At 33.3% G+C, this 18969-nt stretch overlaps 3 protein-coding genes and 1 non-coding gene across 4 annotated transcripts; 3 read left to right on the forward strand and 1 right to left on the reverse strand.

Annotated features, from left to right (window-relative positions):
• Positions 1-1823: 1823 nt before the first annotated feature.
• Positions 1824-2489, forward strand: LOC108342590 (calcium-binding protein KIC). Its single transcript, XM_017580381.2, has one exon. It carries the CDS (start codon positions 1996-1998, stop codon positions 2377-2379), a length of 384 nt encoding a protein of 127 aa, XP_017435870.1. The 5' UTR covers positions 1824-1995; the 3' UTR covers positions 2380-2489.
• Positions 2490-4986: 2497 nt separating this feature from the next.
• On the forward strand, positions 4987-5059 carry TRNAE-CUC (transfer RNA glutamic acid (anticodon CUC)). Its single transcript has one exon. It is a non-coding gene; the product is annotated as a tRNA-Glu (tRNA).
• A 254-nt stretch (positions 5060-5313) lies between these two features.
• Positions 5314-6182, reverse strand: LOC108342232 (ATP synthase delta chain, chloroplastic). The gene has a single exon (XM_017579975.2). It carries the CDS (start codon positions 6064-6066, stop codon positions 5413-5415), a length of 654 nt encoding a protein of 217 aa, XP_017435464.1. The 5' UTR covers positions 6067-6182; the 3' UTR covers positions 5314-5412.
• A 3218-nt stretch (positions 6183-9400) lies between these two features.
• Positions 9401-12562, forward strand: LOC108341211 (protein WHAT'S THIS FACTOR 1 homolog, chloroplastic). The gene is made up of 2 exons (XM_017578888.2): positions 9401-10114; positions 11301-12562. Exons 1-2 carry the CDS (start codon positions 9507-9509, stop codon positions 11845-11847), a joined length of 1155 nt encoding a protein of 384 aa, XP_017434377.1. The 5' UTR covers positions 9401-9506; the 3' UTR covers positions 11848-12562.
• Positions 12563-18969: the final 6407 nt, after the last annotated feature.

An 18969-nucleotide genomic window follows, 5' to 3' on the forward strand; every position in this document is an offset into this window, starting at 1 on the left:
TTAATCAAATTTTATTAAACTTATTTGATTGCTTCAAACATAAAAACACATTTTAAACATAAAATAAACTTAGCAAAGTTTGATTAAATGATTAAATTCATTCATTTTTAAAAATAACAAACTAAATTGGGTCACAGTTTCACATAAATACTTATTTCAATTTTCACCAAAAATTAAAATAAAAAAACATATTTAACCCAATTTTAAATTCTCATGTTTTAGATGGAATTTGAAATTATTTAAATTTAATAAGTTTTTGAAGTGAAATAACTAAAAATAATCAACATCAATTATACTTTCTTCAAATCTACATATAGAAATTAACACTATTCTCAACAAAAAAATTTAAAACAATGAGTTTGGATATTAACCTTTATATGATATTCAATTTTGTAATCTTTATTCAATATGAAATAACCTAAATTTTACCATAACATATTTTAAATTATTTTAAAAACATAAATTGTCATCCTAAAACGTTTTATCCGATCACAAAATTAGCCTCATGTCATTTGGATTAAAAAAAGAAGTTAAATTGAAAAAGAAAAGGAGAAATAATAAAGACAATATTTTAATCCGAAAATGAATTCTGGTATCCCTATTTTTATTGTCAGTGAACAACGGATTTAAATAGGAAAATTTCCTAATGTCAAAAGAGTTATAGAGAAAGATCTCATGGGTCAATATTTGGTATGCTTATTTTGTTCAGTGTGCGATTATTTGTTTCTTAAGTTGGTTTTTAGAGTGTCTTGTAGTTTTAAAGTGACAAAATTGAGTTCTAAGGGTATAATCATTCTGAATCATTTTGCATTTCAACTACAATAGGAGACTGATATATTATTTGTTAGTTTGCTTGTTTTCTTTGGTATTAAATTAAACGCGTCATTCTTATTGATATATTGCATTGGTTTTAATTGATTAATGATTACGCAAAATATATATTATGTACGCAAATGCATCATATTTTTCATCAATCATTATAATAATTATAAATAAACAATCATAAAGTTTCCACTCCATGTCCAGAATCATTCATTTCGGCTATGCGAAGGTGCAAATAGTTAAAATGAAATATTTGACAACAGTACTTTCAGGTTAGAAATAAGCAAATGCAACACATTAGAAAAAGTTAACAACCAACGTAGTATTTCCCATAATAAACCAACATATTAAAACCGTATAAATATTAAAAAATTATATATTAAAAAAAAGACTTTTTTATTTTATCATGAATTCTATGCTGTCATGTCTATAAACAATGGTGAAGACTGATTCTGGATCTGAACTGGCGAGTTTATAAGAAAACATTAAAAGTCTTATGTGATAAAAGAAATATATGGTGATATAGGAGGCATCGTGGCAAAAGAACAAAAGGAAGGCAGCAAATAAATCACGATGATGACCCATTGCCAGATAATCCAGATACACTATACAAGCCAACAAAAATTGTGCAAATTGACTCAGAACCACAAAGACTAGGGGAAGCTTCGTGGAATGCCACTCAAAGACATGTTATCTAAGCGAATGGGTTAATTAGTTTTTAGTTACTTTATTTTAATTAGTAATTCTAAAGTATTTGTTAATTTAAAATAAAAAGTAATTTTGCTTTTTTAAAAAAAGAAATTTTATTTAATATTTTAAAATTTCATCCACGTGCCTCAAAATATCTTTTAACAAAATCAGAATGAGATTAAACTCCAAAAAACATAGCTAACTCGTGATGTTTTTTCATAATATTTTTTTCCTATTTTTATCTTTTTTTTGCAAGACAATTAATTTACATTTGACGTCATACTTATAGTGTTCTCTCACCTTGGTGCACAATATTCTTCAAATACAATTTTTCTTGGCTGAAGACGTCAGGTCTTGAAACTCATGGAGAAAATATTAACATCACTGTAAAGAACGAGTCTTCCAAACTCATTTTCTTCCTCCATCCTCGTTTCCACGTTTCACGGTTAAAAGAAACAAAGATTCCATTCTCCTTCAAAGATAATGGAAAGCAACGAATCCGCGAGAGAGAAAGAGAGCATGGTGGAAGAAGTGTTCGAGGACATGTTGCCAGTGATGGCAGAGAAGCTGGGTGTGGAGACCTTTGTGTCTGAGTTGTGTGGAGGTTTCAAGCTTCTGGCCGACCCAGAAACGGGTTTGATCAGTGGTGAGAGTCTGATGAGGAATTCGGCTCTATTGGGTATGGATGGGATGAGCAAAGAGGAAGCAGAGGCCATGGTTGGACAGGGCGATCTTGATGGGGATGGGAAGCTCAATGAGACTGAGTTTTGCATCCTTATGCTCAGGCTCAGCCCTGGGATCATGGAAGAAGCCGAAACTTGGCTTCACAAGGCACTTCAACAAGACCTCACCAAATCCTCAACTTAAACTCCATCCTTCTGTAATCAAATGTAAGTTATTTGTGTGTGATGGATGTATCATGCAAGTTATTTAACACTCTATGAATGATTTCTAAAGGGAATTTAACTATAATGAAATGAATGAGCACTTGGGTTGTTCAACCAAATATTATTTTGTTACAAGAGATAAGTAAAATTCGATACTCTTCTTGCAGTTCTAGATCACTGGTAACACTGTTAAAAGCATTCGATAGTTTCATCTTTTATCAGAAACAATTGAGTCAATCGAATGTATGATATATTCACATCTCAAATATTTTATAATGAAAAAAATTATTATTAATTAATTATAATTTTGTAAAAAAATATACTATAATAATAAAAATTAAAAACAATAAATTATAATAAAATATAATTTTTTTTGAATTTTTAATTAGATAATTATAGTTATAAATTTTTTAATTGAAATTCTTTTATAAAAAATTTAATTTAATTACAAAAATAATTAAAAGTATGAAATTTATTTATTTAATAATATTGAAAAATTTTCATTATTAATTAGATATAGTTTTAATTATTTTAAATACATTTAAAAATATTTTTTAAAAATTATAAATGATTTTAATTAATAAAAATTAAAAATTAAAAAAAAAAGTAAAGTTGTGTTGGGGGGCACGACTTTTCTTATTGAAGTCGTGAATCCCCTACGATTTCAACTTTTTTTATATTTTTTTATTAAAAACGGTATGGTAATCGATTACAATACGTGGTAATCGATTACCATATCCTAAAGTCGTTTTTAGGATGCACGACTTCATGAATAGGGTGAAGTCTGGGACACGACTTCTTCATTAGAAGTCGTCTGGGTCCCCGACGACTTATCTATTTTCGTATTTCAAATTTTTTTTACCTATTTCGGTAGTATGTGAGGTAAATTTGCCTTGGTAACTTTGTCCAAAAGATATCTACACAAAATGTGAGTGTCATTGCCAAGCATATTTCTCCATTCAGAAAGCTGGATCGATGAATTCAGTAGTAACAAAAGGCAAGTGAAACGGTGATAACGTATAATTGGTGTTAAGTGAACAAATCAAGTATCAGATTTGCACGTGTAGGAAGGACATAATCATTCTGTAATTGAATCGTTACAGCAAGGTATGACATGATTTGATTGATCCCCTGTCTTAGGTGGAGCTAGGCGAGGCTTATTAGTTTTATTGATTATTAGTCCCATGATGATCGTTCCGGTTGAAAGGTTGAACGATGAGATTTCATGTTGACGACAGACTTGGCGAACAAGCATTCGAGGTAAATAACGAAAACCGGCTTCGTCTTCGAAGGAATTTTTTTTTATAGAAACGATGAAACAATGCCCTAACCCTAACAACTTATGGTTCTTGCGCTTAAAAGCGAACAATAACAAATCCTAACTTGCTTCAGAATAAAAGCTTGGATTTGAAGTCAATGGTCTCTGTATTGTGTCACTCCATCAGGAGAAGAAATGAAAGAAAAAAACTTTTAACGAAAAAGTGTATAAGATAATTTGCAAAATATAGACAGAATTTCTTTTATTAATTACAGAAATAATGTGTAAAAAGTATATTTAAAAAAATATATAACTAAGAGAGTGAAGTTTGAATGAATTTGTTAGTGTCGAAAGAATGTAATTGAAGAATACTCAAAGAAATTTGACATATTATTAGTGTTTCACAACATTTATAGTTTTAGAAATTATTTTTCATTCTTTCTATTTTAAAATTTGATAAGGAACAAATTCTAGAACTATTTTATAATTTAATTTAATTTGATTTGTTTATACAATTTCAAAAACTAAATAATAGATTATTCTTATTATATATGAAATAATAAATAAATTCTTTGTAAATAGTATTCTTAATAATCCGTTGTAGTTTAGTTGGTCAGATACTCTGCTCTCACCCGAGAGACCCGGATTCAAGTTCTATAGCGACTGGTAAACTAATTTTGAAATGTCTATAAGAAAATACGTTCCATTGTTTAATTCAAACTCATGTAAATTAACTATTTATCTGTGCATAATTATGACTTTTAAATTACCTTATATTAAAATCGACAGTAAATAAACATGTTTTTAAATATATAAATTATGTTTTACATTTATAATAAATTGTTTATGTTATGGTAGGAGGGTATTTCTAAATTAAAACTGGTCCGTATTTAAGAAAGTAATTATTAAGTATATAAAGTAGGAAAGATAATTTGACACGATATAGACAGAATTTCTTTTATTAATTACAGAAATAATGAGTAAAAAGTATATTTAAAAAATATATATTACTAAGAAAGTGAGTTTTAAATGAATTTGTTGGTGTGAAATATAACATTGAAGAATGTTCTAAGAAATTCAACCTATATTTCTAGTGTTTTCGAAAATAATTTATAACTTCATTCTTTCTATTTTTAAAGGTGATTTAACAATTCATCATATTTTTAAAACTGGATGATGAACCATTTGTAGAACTGTTTTATAATTTAATTTCATTTGTAATTCAAAAACTAAATAGATTATTTTATTATTAATAATCAAGTAAGTTAGGAAGTGTTTCATATAGAATATATGGAATAGTTTAATACTTATCAGTAACACTTTCAATAATCCGTTGTAGTCTAGTTGGTTAGGATACTCGGCTCTCACCCGAGAGACCCGGGTTCAAGTCCCGGCAACGGAAATTTCTTTTCATTTTTTGTTATAATTTTTATTCAATTCATAGCTCTCGGCTGCAAATTAACATTTTGTAAACAATCCTAGAGAAAAATTGCAAATAAATTTATTCCTCATTTGATTGTTCCTCCAAATATTGCAAGAGCTACGACGAGTTGTATCTTAGATCGATTTTGTAAATCATGGAAGTGGCATTTAGAGTATATTTTTCGATGGCAGTGTTGTTGCTTTAGGCAAGTAATGAGGAAAAAGAAATTCAAATTTCTGGGGAAGATAAGGTGTTCTTATTCGATTGATGCATGCTTACATGAAACCAACTGTAAATTTGATTGATGAAATGAATAATTTGAGATTTTCACTTCAAGCAGCAAAAGAGGGCACACTCTCCTGAACCAAGTTTCTGACCTTCACTCTCACCGCCCCACTCAACTGGTGCACGCTTTCAGCAATCCCAAAAAGCTCATCTTTCCCCATCTTATTCTTCGACGAAACCAGCACCATTTGAGTTCCACAAAGCTCGTCGTAGATCCTCTCGAACTCTTGCAGCACCTCCTTCACAATCCCCACCCTGTTCCTCTTCAGCAGCATCTTCAGCAACGCCACCACGTGCCTGTGAAAGTTTCCCTCCTCAACCGCGGCTGACTCAAACTTCACACTTTGCAGCAGTTTCAATAGCCTCTCAACATCCCTGTGTACAGAGTGAAGGGAATGGCTATTTTGGGCGACGTCCACGAGAGCTGCTGCATACCCAGTAGCGGGATTTGAGTTGCATATGGAAGACGACGGTCTGGGCTTGAGGGGTGAGAGAGAGAAAGGAAGCGAAGGGGAAGATTTGTGGGAGAAAGATTTGGTTTTGGGGAGAAAAGTGGGTGTGGAAGTGGAGAAAACATGATGGGGTTGCTGTGGTCGTGAAGGGGTTGCTTTGAAAGGAAAGAAATCGCGATTTGTTAGGGTTGGCGAAGATGGGAAAGGAGGAACTTTAAGGGTTGAAACCGATGATGAGAGAGTATCCATGGAAAGAGGGTTTCAGACAGACAAGTTTTTAGGTTTTATTGTTTAGGAAAAGAGAATAAGGTAAGCAGAGGATAAGTTCTGGCCACTTGGTCTCACAAAGGAACACATACTAATGGTATGGAGGTTGACCTAACTCACAATTTCAATGTTCCATAACTCTATTTAGTAAAAGGTGTCATCTTTTTTGGAATTAATGGATATAACGCGATGCAATACAATGGATGTTGCAGCAGATTCATGGATGGTATATTTCTTCTTTTTGAAAATTAATTTCGACCCAAAAAAACTCACTTTTCACTGATACATTAATTGGTACATTACATAGAAGCTATATCAATTTAACATACAGAAAAATTTATACATTTTTATAATAGAAGTTTTGACTTTTTCAAATATGGATCATGACTTTCTTGATAATAAATATTGCTATGATTTAATTGTATATTTCATTTTCTTGAAATTTTAATATAATTACTTTTTATTTTTAACTACTTAATTTTTTTCTTTAATGTTATCGTAAAGAGTTTTTTACTGTTGACTGTTCAGCATGTATTTTATATAACACATTTTCTCATATACTTAAAATTTATCAAAATTATAAAATCGAAACAAAATAAATTTTTAAATTTTACAACTTTTATTAAACTTGAATAAACTAGGAATACCATCTTTTGTTTTGATATAAAGAGATTATGATGAATCAAATTTTGACTACTTTAATTATTACTTGATGATTATATTTATGCATAGTCTAATTTTAATTGAATTAGTGGTTAAATTTCAATTATGTAGTTGAAGTTAAATAATGTAAAAAATTAACAACTATAAATATTTACAGTTTTTTGTAACTTTTTTGAGTGAAAAGAAACACATGTTTGACTAAGTTTAATGTGTGTAAGTAAAGTATTAATTCATTTTAAACTAATATTATATATTTTTTTCAGATATGATCTATATAAAAAAATGCAATTTAATAGACAATTTTAGCATAGAACTATTAAATAAAAATTAAATAATGCAATCAATGAAAAATTTATTTAGTGTTGAAGGAAGCCATGCCCAAAATATAGGAAGTTAAAATTTCAATTTACGAAGAAGCTACGCATTTGCAATCAACTATGGAAATTGTTTAACTATATTAATTATATGATTTTTGGTGGTTAAAATTAAAGATAATTGCTTATAGAAATAATTATTCTCGGGTTTTCTCAAGCTTTGTATTACTCCTAGGAGGGAAGACATGTAATTTTAAAAAAAAAAAGTGTGAATAATCAAAGAAATTAACTTTTTATATTTTTTTTTTCAGAACAAACAAAGATTTTTCTTTTAAATTTAGTTAAATTTAGGACTTGTGCTAGTAGGTGTTTTACCCGTCCAAATCCCTTTGTATAAATCTATCACATTCATATTCTTAGGATTCTCTGCAATATGAAATTTTCATTAATATCTTTCCTATAATCAAGGGTAGTGAAGGTTCCCTAATAAATACTCATAAAGACAATTAAATAAATACAATAACTAAAGAAATCACAAAATTAAGAAAATAGAAGAAAAACCCACCATTATAAGGCTTTATTATAACCCGGAAAAGAAAAACTTCAATATAAAAATAAATAAGAAATAAATAGAAAGTCAAGACATTAATATTAGATTTTTAACTAAAGGCTTCAATAACTTTCCGTTAGAATATGACTAAATTATTAAATTTTGATTTTGAATTTTGTAACTTTTTTATTTCAATAACATTTGAACTCATAGTGTTTAGTCCTTATAAATATTTTAATTTAATCTATGTAAAATAATTTTTTTTGCTTTCACTTCTCTAATGTTTAATTGAGAGATATAACGTGTTATTAACATTATAATATCATAACATTAATATGAATCACTTAAAATTATCACTTATTTTTTTCAATATATAAACACTTAACTAACGTCATAATTATAATCAACTTTAATTTACTGTTTCCTATTTTGTTTATTCTCTGATCGAGTTTTGTAGGATAGAATCAAAGTTATAATTTTCTTAAAGCAATAATCTCTTGTACCTGAAAAATTGTCTACCTGAAATTTACCTAGTGACAAAATAATAAAAGTAGTTTAAAGACCATTTTTGTAATTTTTTAATCCACAAATTATAATGATATTTGCCATGTTTAATTGTTCAAAGAGTACAAAATATTTGTCATGTTTGTAATTTTTTATAAACATACATGGATACTCATTGACATTTCTAAATATACAAAAATTACAATAACTTTTAAATAGATACTTGTGTGCATTATATGAATGATTTAATCTTAAAATATTATTTTATAGTACATAACAATAGTCGATCTAAAATGAAATAATATATAGTTAAGAGGTCATTCAAAGTTTAAAATATCTTAAGACGTGTTTATTTTTGAAAATGATAAGTGGATAAATTTAATAGTAAAATGTTTATTGTTTTTTTAAAGAATTTAAAGATAAAAACGAATAGATTTAAAGATTAAATTTGTGAATAACTTCACTCATGTAATAGATTAAAATAATAATAAATAAAAAAAGTGAAATTATCTAATTGCTCTTCACCGTTAAAATAATATAAAATGTTATTTAGATGAATTATATTTATTTTATAAAAAATATTATAATAAATGAAAATTTAAAAAAAATATATTATAATAAATAAAGAATACCATATACTTAGTAACATACTAAAAAAAATTAAATGTTTAGATATTGAACACTTTTGTGGTAAATATAGAATAACTTATGAATTATATATATGAAAATTATATTTCGTTAATCCTTTACAATTTTTTAAGTATTTTTTGACTTGTAGAACCCATCTTATATTTTTTAAATTAATATATAAATTTTATTTATATGAAAGCGAGGGAGAGAGTTATGAACCTGCTAAAAGAAACTTCCTCCAGCTCGTCAAGATCCAGTTTTGTGGGAAGTACAGCAAGTTCAAGTTTCCATTTCATGCTGATTCCTATTAAATAAATTATATATTTAAGTCTCATCTAATAAAAATTAATTTGAATATTAACAGATTCACAGTTTCATAATTTTGAAATAAATAATTATTTAATTTCATTAATTGAAATCAAATTTATTCAACAAAATTATTTTTGGTAATTCAACAAAGATGTGCAAGAGTGACTAGGTGTTTCCAGGTAAAGACAAACAAATTTTAGAGACTAAAAATATATTTACTTATTTTATCATTTCTAAATTAAACCTTTCCATTCATAACAATTTAAAATAAAGAAATATTTCTAACTTTAAATGAAATTTTAATATAAACTCAATTACAAATAACCTAAGTTCGTGTAGAGTAAAATAAGTAAAATAAGTAGAAAAAGACCTTAAAACCACTTTCTCCCTACCACCCTTGCATTGCTCGGCAGCTCTTAACTTCTCTTTTAAAATTCTTCTTCGCCTTCGCGATGCTCCGCCGCACCGTTCCTTTGTTCGCATCAAGGAAGGTGCGTTTCGGCGTTAGGCACAAATCCGGTGGCGGAAGAAGGCCGAAGAAGAAAACGTACCACAGAGTGGCTGAACTAGACCGAGTGATGGAACTGCGAAAGAAGCCATTGATGATTCTCCAACTCACCTCCCTCATCCAATTTCAGCCCCACCACTCCCCCCTCTTCCTCCGCGATCTCGAGAAGAACGTCGGCTTCGTTCGAAAATGGGCCTTCATGGCCCTCATCGACAAACACCCCTCGGTCTTCCGCGTCTCAGGGACGCCCCCTTCCGTCTCCCTCACGGCCCGGGCCCGAACCCTAGCCCAGGAAGAGCCCAACGCCCGATCCTCCATGGAATCCCTCTTGGTCACCAACCTGCGGAAGCTGCTCATGCTCTGCGTCGATTGCAAACTGCCGCTTCAAACTGTGGAGCTCGTTGGGCCTCAGTTGGGCCTTCCCTCCGATTTTAAGGACTGTTTGATTCCGAAGTACCCCCAGTTTTTCACGGTTAGGAGCTTCCGTGGAAGGGATTGTCTTCTGTTGGAGGATTGGGATTCCAACTTGGCTGTCACTTCTAGAGAGACTAGGTACGTTTTTGGATGATAATCATCACATACATTGTGGAAATTTTTTCATATGGACTCTTTAAATTATGAAAGAGTTTATTTTCTTTTTTCTTCCAAATTGATTTTACTGAAAACTCGGCCAAACAAACCAATGTGATAGTTACATGTCTTGGAAATTGTTAAATTATAGGATTTTTTTTTTAAACATTGTACATGTTTTGATCTCAAATTGTCTCAGCTAATGAATTTGTTATTAGAAAAAGAGAGCTGAAATTTGTTACTAAGAGAGAAAAAGAGAGATAAGAAATAATATTGAGGAAAATAATAGACACAAAAAGTATGGGTTTATAAAGAACTCAACTCTTAAAGAAGAAAGTCAATTTGGTTGTTGACTTTGGTGTTTGTTGTGTCCATTCATCCTTCACAAAAAAATACCGTAGTATGTTAGAATTTGGGTTTAGACTTAACTTAAAACTAACTCATTAGATGAGATTTGTATCGCCTTATAGATGCTATTTATTCTATCACTAGGAAAAACAGACTTATAAGATAGACTTTATGTTGTGTTTATATACCTTATATTAATTATATCATTGGTCAATAAGGGATCTCAAGGTATCATTTTACTCCAAGGGCCAGCTATGTCAAGTAAGTTGGACTAGATATTTGCAAATGTTCTTCTCATAACAACCCGACAATAAGAAACATAACAGGTCAACAATTATTACCGAGACGGACTCTCTAGTCATATTGAAGTTTGGTTTGCATTCTACTTATATTCTTTATTTAAAGATATAATTACTGATGAATGGGAGATTCAAACATAGTTCATGATTCTTAATTTTAGTACCCTTCCGCGAATATGATCTTCCATAACATTATGAAAATTAAAGTCTCTAATGATTACTTATCGTAATATTACGGATGTAGTTTTATTTATAATGTATTGATTTTTAGTATAACAATTGTTTTTTTTCGTTTAAGTTTCTATTTCTAGATACATGTTTAGATTTGTTAAACTCTTAAGAAATTGTCTTCTTAGTTTTGGGTTAGAATTAGCTTATTTTGAATGATAATTTAATTTTTTTGCAGCTTTAAAAAGTCTTTATAATTTAAAAAGGTGATTATTTCTCAGATGACATAAATAGTGAGACTTTGAACATAAATTCTTTTGGGTACAAAATGAGTTAATCTATACTCGAATTAGGTTGGCACAGGAAGGAGTTGTGAACATGAAGGCAAACGGAGATAGGAGGAAGGTGAAGATTTCAAGAGATGGGAACTACCTTGGTCCATTTGCTTTCAAAATGAATTTTCCTGCTGGATTTAGGCCAAATGTTGGCTACCTTGAGCAGCTTGAGAGGTGGCAGAAGTTGGAGTTCCCTTCTCCTTATTTGAATGCAAGGAGATTTGATGCTGCTGATCCAAAAACTCGAAAACGATCTGTGGCAGTGATTCATGAGCTCCTGAGCTTGACCATGGAGAAGAGGATGACATCTGCACAGCTTGAAGCATTTCATGCAGAGTGTTTTTTACCATCTCAATTACTGCTTTGCTTGATAAAGCATCAGGGGATATTTTACCTCACTAATAAAGGTGAACGGAGTACCGTGTTCCTCAAAGATGCATACATTGGTTCCAACTTGATAGATAAGTGTCCTCTGTTACAATTTTATGATAAATTTATGGCACTCTGTGGAAGAGGAAATATTGATCTGTGTGACAACGCAAATTCCTTACCAACCGTTATTTAGAAGTTGAATTCGATTGATTCTTTAGTGATAAGGTAATTCTGCATCTCTTCCTAGTTGATAGAGGCTAAGGAAATATAACTGGAAAAGTATGCAGCATAAGGATATCATTCCTCACGTAATTACAATCTCCTGATACTTCTACGTCAAAATTGTTGATAGATTAGGAATATTAGCTACGGCTAGAAAGGCTGTGATCAAAAGTGAAAGTTGACTTTATCAAATTAGAATATTTTCATCGTTCTTTGCTGTCAGAGGTTGAAGTTGTTCAGAAAAGTCTTATCGTTTAAACTTCTGATGCTCATAAATATGTATGTCCACAGACAATTTGATCATTGCTCTTAAGGCCTTTTCAGCGTGGTGATAAAGATGATATTTAGGAGTTCATCAAAAGAAGAGGCTAGGCATGAAAGTATATACAACATCATTATGCATCTGATGCTTTAGTGTAAATATGCTGCCTTAATCTGAAGATTCTTTTATGGAGATTTTGGTACTCCTTTGATGCATTTGTGACTGACCAGTTAAAGAGCTATAACCGCTTGAAGACACCAGAGATTGTTCTAAATACTGTCTCACATGTGTATCATACTCAGGCGTTAGTGCTGCTGTGAGAGTTGTTAGTTGTTCTCGAGGTAATATTTCCTCACTCCATATGTTCATATATTATTATCCTCAAGATATAAATTGAAGCTCCTGTTTGCATCAAATGATTAAATCTTTGTAGAATGGATTTATGATGGCATTTTTCTCTATTGATTAGGAATTCAGTATGATCTCAAATTTTATTCACTTCCAGAACAAGGGTCTGAATGGACAAACTTTTCTATAAATACTTTTAGAAAAGAAACATCTGAAAAAATTGAAACTAATATAGTAAGTTAATGTTAGTTTATGCATAAATCATAGTAAGCTAACTGTATAAATGTGTGAGCAACCGTTTTGCATTACTACGATGAACTTGGTAGAAAATCTTGGATTGTAATAAGTTAGCTGTGATCTTGCTCTCAACTTGAAAGCCTAGTGGTAAGGCAAACCAAACAGGTTTCATAAAGCAGTGAGTTGGATACGCAAAATCAAAATTCCATATCACTTTCTTTATTATTTAAATTTTCTTATTCTTAATTAACATGTGAGATTTCACTGAACAGAAATGTCACACGATAGGATCCAAACTCTTGTTTTGTGTGCGTTTGTTTTAAGCTTGTTAAAAGTATTTTTCGAAGTAGTTTATTAGAAACCTCTTTTCTTCCTTTAATCATGTTTTTCTACACTGACTTGTATATTTAATGATTGATTGCATGCTTAATGGACATAATTATCTGTCTAATATAGCACTATGTTGATAAACACACCTTTTTGTGAAAATAAAGTGACTTCGGTTGATAAAACAAGATAAAGTTTTCTGCAAGCACTTTTATAGGAAAACGAGAGTTCATAAAAAACTATTTGTTTAACCTTAGTTTTAATACACAAATTTGTTGATTAAACTTTTGATCACATTCTTAATGGACATTATTGTCTATTAAACATATTATTACATCGTGGCGATAAGAAACCTCCTGCTGCCTTGGTTCTTGCAAAATAAAATGGTTTAAGTTAAGATACAGTGTGGATGTATATTTTTTTTTTTAACAATCACTTGTAGGAAAATCAAATAAGAAAAAAAACTTCTCTCAAAAACTGAAATTAATTTATATATTAATTGTCATTACCTTTTGAAGAAATTAATATAATATTATTTTGCATAAACTAATACATAAACTAGTTGTAATGTAACAAAAACATTTATTTAAATTTCTCTATAGTTTTGTTTAAATTTCATATCTAATGTCACTCAATGGTCAAACTTAATTTAATTTAACTCAATGGTTATCATTGACTAGCCTTGGTGATGATATGATACAAATCTGTACTGACAAACTGTATGTATCAGAGAAGGTGATAGAATCATTGGAGAGAACTCAAGAGTTGATGATAGACATCCATTGAAGCTTCAAACTCTGGAGAAGTTGATGATGACCGAAGCTTACAATGAAAAAAGACGGGGAAAATTAGAAAATTTTAATTCAAATTTAAAAATCCTATATCTAGATAAAAGGCCAAGATTAACATATGTTTTTCATGCTTGTGTCATGATTTTCAATTGAAATGCTTAAAAGTGAAATTCCAAGTTTCTAGATAAATTTTGTAATATAAAGTATAACTGTCACGCCCCATTAATTATTCTGCTTAGTCACCTCCCTGCTTCCATTAATACGTGTGACACGTGTTCCGTGCCATTAAAGAAGCACACACCCTCACTCTGCATGCCACCGCCAGGTGTCAAATTGGAAGGTTCTGAGTTTGATAGTGGAAGCCAAGTGGCAGCGCAGGAGAGAGTGTCCGTTTGACTTGGGAAGAAAAAATTAATTTTCTGAAACACTCTTCCCTTCTCTGCGTGCTCCTTCATCTTCCTCAGAAAACCAAACCTCCATTTTTCTCCTCCATCTCTCTAGAGACTTTTTCTTCTCTCTTCTGCAACTCACCCTCCTTTGCTCCGTTCACGTTTCAGCACCGTGAGAAGCGTCCCTGCACCGTGAGCTTTCCATCAAACCGATTGGTTTTGGATTCTGAAACGGGTAAGTTTCACGTCCTCAACTACTCTTCATTTTCAACATGCAAGCTTCGTTTTAATCTGCATGCACCTTCTCTGAACCAGTATTGGTTTTTCTGTAATTTTAGTTTGAGGAGTTTTGGGGTTTTAAACGTTAAGGGTAGAGGAGTATACTGGAATCTGTTTCTCTCTCTCTGAAGAACGAACGCACGTTGCTTAATCCGGGTAAGGGAAGCTTATTGGTTTAATTCATGCAATTTCTGTACTGCATGTGCGTTATGTGATGCTTGAAATATGATTTATGATATTGGACTTTGGAGTTTATGAATATGATTCTGAGATGATATGAGAAAACGATGCATGTATGTGCTGGAAATTTTATGCTGAGTGTATGAATGTTCTGTAACGTTGTATGTGGATGATTTTGATATTTGAATGTTAGTATATGATGTTGATTAAAAGCATGAGAAGCATGGAAAAATACTATGGTATGATTGAATTAATGCATGAAAGTGTATACTGGAAAATATGGTTACTGTATGTGGAATGTAAATATGAAAATCCTATGAAAATGAACGTTCGTATCGATACGGTCATTGACCGTTCGGTATTATCAGTAAATTCTTGTAGTAGTCGGACCCTTTCATTTGGAAAGGACTCCCTTTGAGGACGAACGCCCTCTTAAATAGCTTTACGTTTGAGCATTTGGCCAGACGTACACTTCATGAGTGTTGCGTGAGAATTGAGAAACTTGATAACATCCTTTTGAACTCTTAGTCAATTTGTAAGACAAAAATTTGAAGTATCTTATCTTATAGAAATCCCAAACTTCTTTTGATTTTGAATCAGTGAAAGTTCCCTACCTAAAAACGTACGTCCTGAAGTGGCGTTCGGTCTTAGACCGAACGCTCGTCCTAAAAAGAGTGAATGATAAGTAGCGCTCGGTCTGATACCGAACGCTCGTCCAAAATGCGTATGCGATAAAGAACGCTCGGTCCTATACCGAACGTTCGTTCCTTCCTAAATTATCAACGAATGGTAATAGCGTTCGTTCCAAATTTGAAATAACGTTCGTCCTTAAAATCTAAATAGCGTTCGTCCAATAATCCTAGTAACGTTCGTCCAATATTTCAGTGACGTTCGTCCAAAAGTTTCATTTAGTGCTCGGTCATTGACTGGCGGCTGTCTCTTGAATTAAATCATGTTCGTATTCTTTATCTAAATAAGTTGTGATATATCTATCCATTTGATTCGTTCCAGAGTTATTGAATTTAAATTATTCTAAGTAAATTTCAGATCATTCTAGATTCAGTTCATCTAACTGATTCAAGTTCGTGAACAGGCCTTCTTGGTATTGCATTAACGTTCGTCCTCTATTACAAAGAGGGCTGGACGTTCGTTCTTTTATGGAAGTGAAACTAATAAGGAAAGTGTTAATAAGATGAAATATTAAGATGTGCGAACACCATGAGAAATGGAATTGTGATTGTTGGTTTTGAACGAGCGTTCCAGGGAGGAACGACTCTTGGATGGAAATTGAGATTTGTAAGTATGAACGTGGTAAGCTTAGATGGTGGTTCATCCTGATATTCCGTGAGTGCTCGTTCTCAAGTAGAGAGGAGTATGTCATGCGTGGGAATGGCAGGAGGTCTAGTCCATAACTGTAACTTGGACATAAAAGACTAACCTCAGGTGGCTACTGATGAGTATTCCAGTCACTCACCTGGGTGCACGGACGCCTTAGCTACACAGGTTTCATACAGTCCGGACGGTCGGTCTAGTATCAGGATTTTGGTTGAGTTAATGTATGATTTGAATGCATGTGTTACGAATAAATTGATATGTTTGTTATGTATGAACTGTATGTTTGACTTGAATTAAATTCAATAAGCTTACCCTTGCATTTTCCATTGTGTTGTCTCGTCTATGTATACCCGTCTTGTCGAATGCAATGATCATCCGTGTGGATGTGAGCAGATGGTGAGGCGTTACTTGAAGAAACGCTGGAAGAAGAAAATTTGGAGGACGCCAACCTCGTCGAAGCTGAAGTGAAGGCCGAACAGTGAACGTTCGGTTCTAGTTAGTGTATTTAGAGTAGCGAGCGGCTGTGAGCGAGCGCTCTTTTGACTGTAGATAGTTGGACGTTCGGTCACTATTTTTGTAAACCGTTCGTCCTTACCTTTTTGTAAACGCTCGTTAATTCTAATATATGAAAGGCCGTTCGACCATTTGTTTAATCTGTTCCCTTTAATATTAAAACTGTTTTGGGTTATTGATATGTGTAATTATTCTAAGTATATGGTTGATGACTGTATAATTTTGGGATGTTACATTATTGGTATCAGAGCAGTTTTGTTCTCTTAAGAACGCTGTAGGTTATGAGTGCATTGCGTTTTTGCTGTGTGCTTATCGTATGTTTAATAAGTTACTGTTTTAACTATTAAACATTTCTAACATTCGTTTTCTCTGGTACAGAAAACGATGGCACCTAGACTCCCTCCTCCACCCCAACCTAACGAACCTGATGCGTCCAACAACGCTAGGTTGTTGGAGACAGTGATAGACCGCTTACAGCAGCAGAACACGACATTGATGGAACAAAATGCCACTCTAATGCAGCAGAATCAGAGTGCCATGCAGAGTTTGGAAGCTTCACGTGCCAACTCTGAAACTACACAAAGACAACTAATGGAGATCTTAGCAGCGACTAGGCATCATTCAGGAGCGTCTTCTTCCAACGCTGCCCCGCCTACTGCCGAATGGAGCTTGGAGAGTTTCCTCCAACACCATCCTGCTAAATTCAATGGGAAGGGTCTCCCAGACGAAGCGGATCAGTGGTTGAGGGATATAGAGAAGATCTTCAATGCCAAACGATGCCCTGATGAAAACAGATTGGCGTACGCTGAGTATTTACTGACTGGAGAAGCGAGCCATTGGTGGTCGAGCGCTAGAGCTATTCTTACGGACGCGCAACAACCGATCACCTGGGAAGTATTTAGAAACAAATTTTATGAGGAATATTTCCCTGACAGCGTACGGTTTGCAAAGGAGGTGGAATTCCTACAATTGGTTCAAGGAAATATGTCCGTCTCGGAGTACACCAATACATTCAAACATCTCGTCAGATTCAATACTATGGCCACAAGTGAAGTGTGGCAGTGTAGAAAATTCGAGAACGGATTGAGGAGTGATCTCAAGGTGTTGATTTCCAGTCTGTGTATCCGGACGTTCCCAGCCATGGTTGAGAGGGCTAAGGTACTTGAGAAAAATATGGCTGAGGCGGAACAACAGAAGAAACAACAGACGTCGAGAGGACCAGTTATGTCGAGACCCAATGTGTATAGGAACAGGACCCCATACGCTCGTCCAGTCCAGTCGAGTGGTTCACAATCTATGGTAGTTACTGGACAAGCCAATCAACAAGGGCCGGTCAGATGTTTTCAGTGCGGAGGACCCCATTTCAGATCTTCATGCCCTCAGTTGGTTGGAGGGAAATATTGCACTCGTTGTAAAAGAAATGGTCACCTGGAGAACGAGTGTAATATGGGCGGACGTGCAGTGATGAGGCCGCCGAATGCTGGAAGGACTCAGCAAGGAAGAGGTGGACGAGCCCAAGCTGTAGGGCGAGTGTATGCGATCACTAGTGCAGAAGCAGCGAGCTCAGGTACGCTCGTCACTGGTACCTGCTTAGTTCATGGAATTCCTTGCTGTGTGTTGTATGATTCGGGGGCAACACACTCCTTCATCTCGAAGGCGTGCGTTGATAAGTTGGGATTAACCGAGAGTGAGATGCAGTTCGACTTGGTGGTGTCAACCCCAGCGGCTGGAGAGGTTAGGACGTCTACCATGTGCGTTAGATGTTCTGTTGAAGTAGAGGGGCGTAGATACAAGGTAAACTTAATATGTTTGCCTCTCAAGGACTTAGAAGTGATTCTGGGAATGGATTGGCTGAATACCAATCGCATCCTCATAGATTGTGGGGCTAAGGAGTTGATTTTTCCTGAGGAATGTGAAGAAGAGTTAGGAGTGACGCTCATTCAAATTAAAGAAGGTATAATGGAAGGCGCCAGTTGCTTCTTGATCATGACGCATGAAGACCGAGAGCTGGCGGATAAGAGTTTTGAACGTTCGTTCAATAAGTACGCTGAAGGACGAACGATTGTGGACGAATTCCCGGACGTTTTCCCGGATGAGGTGCCTGGATTGCCTCCCGTTCGTGAAGTTGAATTTACCATAGATTTGGTAACTACTGCGGCCCCTATATCCGTTCAACCGTATAGAATGGCACCCGCTGAATTGGTGGAGCTTAAAAAGCAAATAGAAGAGTTGATGGACAAGAGGTTCATCCGTCCAAGCGTGTCACCTTGGGGAGCGCCCGTGTTATTGGTGAAGAAGAAGGATGGCAGTTCTCGGCTTTGTATTGATTACCGTCAGTTGAATAAGCTGACCATCAAGAATAAATACCCACTGCCTCGCATTGACGATCTACTAGACCAGTTGCATGGAGCGAGCGTTTTCTCTAAGATAGA

Source organism: Vigna angularis, chromosome 6, assembly GCF_016808095.1.
Source record: "Vigna angularis cultivar LongXiaoDou No.4 chromosome 6, ASM1680809v1, whole genome shotgun sequence".
Lineage (NCBI taxonomy): Eukaryota > Viridiplantae > Streptophyta > Magnoliopsida > Fabales > Fabaceae > Vigna > Vigna angularis.